At 37.3% G+C, this 8850-nt stretch overlaps 1 protein-coding gene across 1 annotated transcript; it reads left to right on the top strand.

Moving 5' to 3' along the window:
• The first annotated feature begins 6756 nt into the window (after positions 1-6756).
• On the top strand, positions 6757-8514 carry LOC129805167 (DNA ligase 1-like). The gene has a single exon (XM_055852922.1). The coding sequence runs from the start codon at positions 6757-6759 to the stop codon at positions 8512-8514; it is 1758 nt and encodes a 585-aa protein (XP_055708897.1).
• Positions 8515-8850: the final 336 nt, after the last annotated feature.

Below are 8850 nucleotides of genomic sequence, written 5' to 3'. Positions count from 1 at the left end.
TGTCATTTTTGTATATGCCAATTGGACGTTTAATGTTTCATTTACCTATTTCTGTACATTTTATTTCATAATATTTAGAGAAATTAGTAAAAAAAAAAAGGGACAGATAATCCTAACCGGCTTATGTAGGTGAGATTCTTAACGTGAGCTAACTCGGAGTGCATGCAAATTCGATTTGGAGCTGAAGTTGGGAGACGCCATTCAGTTATCTTGAATCAAATTCGTGAAATTATACAAATTTTGTATTTAAACCAAAATATCAAGGATTTGGATGAACTGACAGAAAAGTGTTATATGGGTGAAATGTAGACCAGAATGTTCTCTATAATTTTGCCGTAGAACTTGAACTCATCGATTACTCAGAAGCCAAGATAAGCGAGGTTTTTTGTTTCTTAACTCGTTTTTTCATCCAGAGTGCCCCAAGTAGTCATTTGTTGAACTTCAACTATATCAAAGAATTGTTGTATTTTGCGGGACTTTCCATTTAAATCCCTATTTTAAGTGTCTTGGTGGAGTAGAGGCAGTCAAATTGGCATCTGAGTGATTTCAAAGCGTTATTATTGGAAAAATCAATTTTTTCACACTTAAACGGCAAAATCGGAGTGATAGCGTAGTCTGAGTGGAAAATGGTGTATGGACGAAATGTAGAGACAAATGTGCTCTACAATTATGTTGAAGTAATCATCAAAATCGGTTCAGCGACAGTCGAGATAATTGAGGTTATGTGATATTGAAATTGGTTTTTCGACTGTGGCGCCCCTGGTGTTGATCCCACGAAGTTCAAATATTCTAGAAAGTTGTAGCATTTGGTGAGATCTTTCGTTTAAGCCCTCACTCATCAAAATCGGTCACATAGAACCGGAGATATGATTTTTTGAATTTTGTGAACTTTGACCCCTCATATCTCCGGTTCTATTGAAACCACAGCGCACATACGCACCATTTTGGAAACGTCCTAGACTGGACTACAACATACTAAAATTTCATTAACTTGCACAATGCCGTTTTTGAGAAAAGTGACTTTGAATTTCGATGAATTTTGACGCTATCACAGCGCCACCTGTGGTGACTTTTTAAACTTCCATCTGAAAGTGCTCATTGAGACGAAACCAAAAAGGTAAAATTTAGGTCGCTATGTTAATTAGCACCGGAGATAGAGGCCGGTCAATGTTCGAACTTTGACCCCTTATAGCTCGGGTCAGGGGTTTTAGATCGACTTAAGGTTTTTTTTGTTTGATAGGTATAATCAACGGCTACAACATACTAAAATTTCAGCCCGATGCACAATGGAATTTTTGAGTTATTTAACTTTTAAGATTTAAAAATTTTCTTTTTAATAATAGCGCCCTAGCGGTAGTTTTATGAACTTGCGATGTTAGAAGGGGAAGTGGCATTTCACGAGAGCTTTCCAAAAAGCCCTCACTTTTTAAATTCTGACAATTAGAACCGGAGTTATGGCCATTTTAAGAAATTTTTTTTGGACCCTTATAGCTCGGGTCAGGGGGGTCGGGGGACCTTAAGTTTGGTATTGATGGAAAGCTCTAAGGCCCAGCTATAACATACTAAAATTTGAGCCCGCTCGATGCTATAGGGGCGGAACTATTGAGAAAACAAAAAAAGGGGGGTCTTCAAAATGGCGGAAGGAGGGGTGGGGGGTGGGGGGTCAATGCACCAAGTTGCAATTTTCACCCGATATATAACCTTTGCCGAAAACCGCAAGTCGATATCTTTTTTAGTTTAGGAGCTATTAAGCTCCAAAGAGCGGCCGGCCGGCCGGCCGGGAACGTAAAATAGCCACATATATATTCGTGATCAGGAAGTGGCGAAACACATTTTGGCCAAGTTTGAGGTCGATCGGACGACATGAAATTTTGTTAGGATTATAGTAGGTGAGATTTTTAAGAATCTCACCTAATAGGTAAACTTGCAACCATGTACTATGCATATCGCATCGGCCATATGAATTCAGACGTAGAAGACATCGGCCGGGAGTGAACCAGGTATCGGCCTCCAATTAAAACCTTTTTAAAATAATACAGATGTGAATACATTTCATTAATTTTATTATTTACTTCATTTTTTAGTGCCTTGAAACTAACAAAAGGAAATTCAAATTTTTCGTTTTTTCTTTGCCTTCAATTCGTCATCTTTCAGAAATTTTCTTTTTAGATTTTTTTCTTCCTTTTCTTCTTTTTTTTCAGCAGGTCCTTCTCAATTCTCTTTATATCTCTTTCTTCTTTTTTTGCTGATTTTCCTGTTCTGCATTTTCTTTCTCCAACTTTTTGTCCCTAAAGTATGCTTTTCCACTTTTCTGAGGTAACAGCAATAGGCAGCCTTCCTTTTTTTCTTTTTGGTCGTATTTGTGTCCAGTAGCGGAAAGTACTCTAGGTTGGATCACAAATATGAAGTTCAAACTTGATGAATTTTTTCTGGGAAAATCGAAAATGAATCCCAATTTTCATTACACCAAAAAAATCTTTAGTTAATTGAGATCACATGCTTATATCATTTTCCATACAAAATCCCTTAGTTTCTTTTTATGAGGTAAATAAAAATACTACGTCGATTTGGTCCAAGGCACAGTACAATATTTGCCTTCGAATGTGACGGTACATGCCTTTGAATCTAGAATTTTCTCGGAAAATATTTCTATCGAAACACTAAACAATCTATTATTGATTAGCCTGTGGTCTAATACACTCACTGAAACTATCACTACAGAGAAAAACGTTATCAAAAAGAATCTTTTCCAATTTTTCTGAAATACTGCTATTCGAATAGGAATAAATTGTTGGAAAAGCCGTATTATCGATATGACAACCCTAAAATACGACTGTAAAAAGAGAAGGGTGATACTTCATGCCATTTTGAATTTAATAAACTGAGGTTATTTTGTTTCCGGAAACAAATAAAAACAAAATTTTGGAAATTGTTTCTTAATTGATATCAATCAAATGTCTTGCCTTTTTGAGATCCTGCAAGATCGCCATGGTGAGCAATGAAATAACTCTAGCTACGTACCGATTTGAAGACTTTTAAACATCTTCATCGGACCAACATTTCCAGACTCTCAAAAAGACAACACATTACACTATATCACCATTTCGATTGGGGTGAAATGAAAATGAAGCTGCAAAATTTGCTATTTTCCTCACGATACAAGAATAATCCTACTTTTAAGTCAGTACATAATATACGATGCATTTGGTCAGCAGCGACGGTGAATTTATTTGCAGTAGGGGGAGGCTTTGAACTTTCGCACACAAAAATGATGTTCAAGTTCAGTGATTTTTTCTGACTACCATGCAAACCGTATGGATTCTCTAACTATGCCAAAAAAATGTCTTACTTATTAGGTTCATAATCCCACCAAACAAAATCCCAGGAAATCCTTAGATTTTCCTCCAGAGGAAAATGAAAATTTAATGGCGATTTGTCCGATAGATGAATCAAGTTTCTATTATCGCACACGATTCACGCCATCATTGAACACCCCATTTTCACCGTAAATTTTGCATCGGACACTAAAAGTTGCACATCATTGTTTAAAGGGAACTCTAATCTACTTGATTAAACCATTTTTATAAGGAATAAAACATTTTAATATCACTTTTTTGGAACTTTTCTGAGAGATGTTTTATTGACATTAAAAACCATTTTTTTGTTTGATTCTACGAGAATTTCACTCCGGAAACGGTTAAATCTGATGAATACTTTCTTGAAAAGTCCAAATATCACCAAATTTACACGAATCAATAAGTTTTTAAAGCTAAAAATTGACTAAAACTCTGCAAACGAGAAGACCACACAAGACTCCACCATTCCTCACGGAGCCGGATATGCACAAAAACGTTTGAATGCGTATCGCATTGAAGATTTCTCTGTTCCTGCAGCTGCAGGAATCGGGATTTAGCACAGATATTGAGCTTCAGCAGGTGAACAGGCTAAAATTTTCACAAAACAGCTTCTCATGGACAATTTCTTTTCTTTGACATGAAAAACAACACAAAAGGGAGGTTATGTCAAAGATTGTCAAAAACCACTTGTAAACTGTATGAGCTTATTGCAGATGTGATTCTTTCATTGCACATTCAGTTTGTGCAAGCTTGAAAAATATTTTTATATCAAAGAAATGCAAAATTGCTTAATAATTACTCAATTGCAGCCTATTTGAGTCAAATTACTTCTTGTTTATCAACTTTACGATTTTTAAGTTTTCCTTTTTAGTGGTGGATCAAATCGGTAGATTACAATAGATGTGAATATGAAGGATCGCATCTAAAATGAAGTTTCTTGGAAAATGTGAGAGAAGCCATGTCTTCTATGTGCGATCGATGAATCTGAGTCAAGTTTGTGAATTTTGTTCCACCCACAAAAAGTGCCTGTTCAGCCTAAAAGATTTTTACATAAATCTGATTCCTAATAACCCTTCTACCCTCTGTGATAGTAGTTTTTCAGAAAAGTGATATTAATTGTTCACAATCGTCTGAAGTATTGCACAGAAAAATTACAGTTTTGGACCTGTTTTTATTTTTTGCTTCCTGAAACTAGGAAAAAAGGATTAGACTCTCAATTTTTTCAGGAAAGATGGGATTTAAGGTTAGCTATTACAATATATAGCCATATGTGAGATTCATAAAGGAATATGGGAGAAATATGAAGTGTCTGAAGGTAGCGTATGTGCGAACGATCAAAGCCTCCCCCTACTACTAGAATACTTGAGGATTTTTCTAGTGCAATGTGAAGCAAAACATATAAAAATGTGAGGTTGTGGAATATCATGATATATTAACTCTTTCGCGTCATTAGTGTCATATATGACCCGGGAAAAAAACAATTTTTTTGACTATTTACATTAATTGAAATCTATCGGTTTGTGCACGACATCATAATAGAAGGATGTAAGATTCTTGGCTAATTTTCTCAAGACTCCAGATATTCAGGAAAAGAAAATATTTCAGATCAAAGATCACGAATTTCGAACTTTGTGAAATTACTTTTCTTTTTCAAATTTTTTATATTAATTTATTTTTTTCAGCAAAAAGTTCTTTAGAAACACAAAATAGAATATCCAAAGATTGTATATTGCATATTTTGATATAATAAACTACTCTCAATTTTCCAGAAAAGCGTGTAGAATTTTTCGGGTCATATATGACCCTATTGTCCCCAAGGGTAACAGTGTTTTCGTTCCAAACCTATAGCGAAATGTAGTTCGGACATTGTTTTTCTTTGTGAAATGCAGGTGGGACATTTTGCTCCTGGACATTTCATCTTATATCTGATGAATTATAACATATTTTGCAATATTTTAGAGTATTCTGCAAGCGTCTCATATTGTGCAATTGCATTGTGTGTGAATAAATATGTGGATAAGTTTATTTTTGCCAAATACCACTCAAAATATTGTGACAGAGACACAGCGAACAGACTGGGTTTTTCTACATGGTCATTGCTTTTTTACGCCTTCATTGCTTTTTTACACGTGGAAAAAATATTAAAAAATTGCGGCACTACACCAATTTTTGCACCAATTTTATGTTTTTCCGTTCTCTGAGACAATATTCTTTAATAGGAAAATGATTTATTAGTAAAATTTGCCAAATCTAAAAACCTCGAATTAAGAGCAAAAAGCAATTGACCGGGCAATTGCACTTTGCTCTTTTCTCAAGGTACTTATAATCGGAAAATTTTACTAATATATATCATTTCTTTTCAAAGAATATTGTCTCATAAACCGTAAAAAATATCAAATTAGTGTAAAAATTGGTTTGGTGCCACAATTTTTTGATTATTTTTTCCACGTGTAAAAAAGCAATGAAGGCGTAAAAAAGCAATGACCATGTAGAAAAGCCCAGTCTGTTCGCTGTGAGACTGTTCAAAGGGATTACCAGGAAGATTCCTTGAACACCAGGGGTACAGTGTTCATCAAGACAATCCAGTTTGCCATGGTTTTAGCCAAATTAATAACTTCAAGCAAAAAAAAACTCTTAAAAAGCCCATGATATAGATTTTGAAAATGGTATGTATACTTCCCTTGAGGACAATAGGGTCATATATGACCCGGGGTTTTTCCGGGTTTTCACGCAATGGAAATTTTTTTTCCTCTCAGAACTATTATATTTGATCATAAAGCATTAGGAAAAACTCAATTTTACATGAATTCATCTGCTGAATAAAAGTGGGACGCGAAAGAGTTAAGGATGATCTTCATCGATCCGATCCGTTATGTCCGACCATTCTTAATTAAAGAAAAGTCACTCGCATCTAAGGTATATTGCTTTCTCCGCAAAGTTCAAGCATTGGAATTTCATCACAATGTTTTCTAATTCATTATTTTTTTTTTTTAAATGCAATAAAGTTTTCACCAAATTTCTGTTTTAACTGAGACGTAAGAGTAATTCTTCCAGCAAGTGTAGCAATATCAATTGTATATCTGTGGGAATTGCTTACTTTCTATTTACAATACTCTATACCCCAAAGACATTGGCAAGGAGAGTGAATGGGAAGGAGAGATTAGTGAGAAATTTGGGGGAAAGATGTAGAATGTCTTTTTCTCTGTGGACTCCCAATTGCCCACTGTTGGGTGGTTTGTTGTGTGTCTTTTTGCCAATTTTCCAGATGATTTCACATGAGACGTTGGGGCAGTATAAATGAGTGCTACATCGATCTCAGTGCATTTAGTGTTTGGTGAGATACAGGTGTTGAGTGTTAAATCAGAAGAATTTTGGTAAAGAAGTTGAGATCTCAAGAGAAATGCTTGTGTGGGTGAAGATTGTGGCTCTGGAGTTGCTCCTTGTGAACTTGGGAGTGGCGCAGGAACGTGACTATGAGAGGGATTTTGAGGTGTTTCAGTCGGGTGGTGGTGATCGATCCCAGTCCATTTACACTCTCTACGACGAGGAGGATCAGAAGAGAGAGCATGGTTTTGATGGACCTCTGGGACCTTTTGGGGCTGAATCCAAAATTACTTACTTACCCTACTACGTGTCACCGGATGAATTGGTGAGGAAGTACAGAAGTGCTGGGAGATATGGGGGAAATGATCGGGATGGAGCCCATAAGAGCTACGATGAGTTCTTCAATAGGAACTTTGGGCAGAATTATCAGTTGTATGATTCAAAAGCTCCGCTCAAGACGGAACATGAAAATGAGGAAACTGAGCATGAAACTGAAGCTCCCAGGGCGGGTCCTAAGAAGTTCAGGACAAGATCAGGTGGTAGGAGGGCCAGCTACAGGGCTCAACCTGAAGAGAAATCCAGCTACAGGGCTCAACCAGAAGAGCGGTCAAGCTACAGAGCACAACCTGAAGACGCTGAAGATATCCAACCCTATGACTACAACTATGGCGGATCATCGTCCTACAGTCCATCGGCTGAGTATCAGAGGATCAAATTTCTGTCTGAGCAACAAGCGAAGGAAATCCAGCAGAATCCTTCACACTGCAAAGTGATCAAGAAGGAAGATATGGAGTGCAATATTTGTCATGATCCCAAATCTGGAGCTAAGTCAGAATCATGTTCCTATGCTTCAAAACCAGCTGCCAAGAAGTATGCTTTCATCAAGGAGAAGAAGTACAATAGCAAGGACGACGAAGATGATTCGGAGGAAGATGATGAAGCTGAGGAACAACCAAAGGCCAGAAGGAGTGAGAGTCTGAGATCTGCCCGTTTGCAGAGGCGCCCCACAAAAGCATCCTCTTCTGATGCAACACATGCCGCACTTACGGCCACACCGAAACGTCGTGTCACGTCTCGTGGCAAAAAATCCAATGAAAATCGCCCTCCAAGGGATGTTGTTGGACTAGATCCTTACCTGTATGGATCATCTGATGAGTATGATGCAGATGAAAAACCCAAGAAAAGTGAAAAACTCGCCAAGATAAAGTCCTACGAGGATTACTTCAGTCACGTTTTTCCGGAGCAACATGGAAAGAATTCCAAGGCTGCTCTGACTGCTGTCAACGAAGACGATGATTCAGAGTATGAATTCATCCCGGACTATGAGCATAAGAAAAATGTTGAGGAAGTATTGGCGGAGTTTAAGACCAAAGACTGGTCAAAGTGCAAGAAGACACAGAAAGGTGATCTTACTTGCTACGAGTGCAAAGATCCCGATGGTGTTCTCCATGAGGAATGTATGTTTGTATCAGAATCCAGTCCACGCACCAGTCGTCTCACCTATGAAGAGAATAAAAAGTATGCCCAGCCAAATAACGACGAACAACACCAACAGCAGGACCAACAAGAAGATGATGATGACTATGAAGATACTGAAGAACCATCACCCAGTGAAATTGTCAGTGAAAGAGTGGCTCAACTTCAGCAGCGTTTTAGGAAGAAGAACACAGATTCTCTCCTCAAGCCCGAAGACAGTCTTGACCAGAAGTTACCTAAGAAGCGTACCATCAAACGTAAAGTGACTTACCGCAAAAATACCAATCCCGACAAATTGGACAATGATGAGTCTCGTGTTGTCTACTATGAACAGAAATTCACCCATACGGAAAATTAAGCTAATTTGCTAAACCCTACTCTCCCCACGTCCCCCCACAATCTTTTTTTTTTTTTAAAACTCTCTTGGAAGCAGTTGGGCAACCGCCAACACAATTAAAGAGACTCGGACGAGGTGTCGCAAGTGCAGAAACACCGTCCAATTGATTTTTCGCTCAAGCGACATTTGGACAGTCCGTTTTGTGATATAAATTAGTTCTTTTGCTCCTATAGTGGACTCTTTTTGTACGTGAACTTACCGTAGAAATTCACCTTAACAAATTTTAAGTGAAATTTTGTGTACAAACAATGAAATAAAAAATATATATATTCTATGGAATTTGGATTGAATGTATTT

The sequence above is a fragment of the Phlebotomus papatasi genome, chromosome 3, assembly GCF_024763615.1.
Source record: "Phlebotomus papatasi isolate M1 chromosome 3, Ppap_2.1, whole genome shotgun sequence".
NCBI classification, from domain to species: domain Eukaryota; kingdom Metazoa; phylum Arthropoda; class Insecta; order Diptera; family Psychodidae; genus Phlebotomus; species Phlebotomus papatasi.
The sequence above is the reverse complement of the archived record's forward strand: the minus strand, read 5'-3'. Positions and strand labels throughout refer to the sequence as shown.

Coding starts and splice junctions, on each gene's coding strand:
- LOC129805167 (XM_055852922.1), top strand. CDS start 6,757: ATGCTTGTGTGGGTGAAGATTGTGGCTCTGGAGTTGCTCCTTGTGAAC.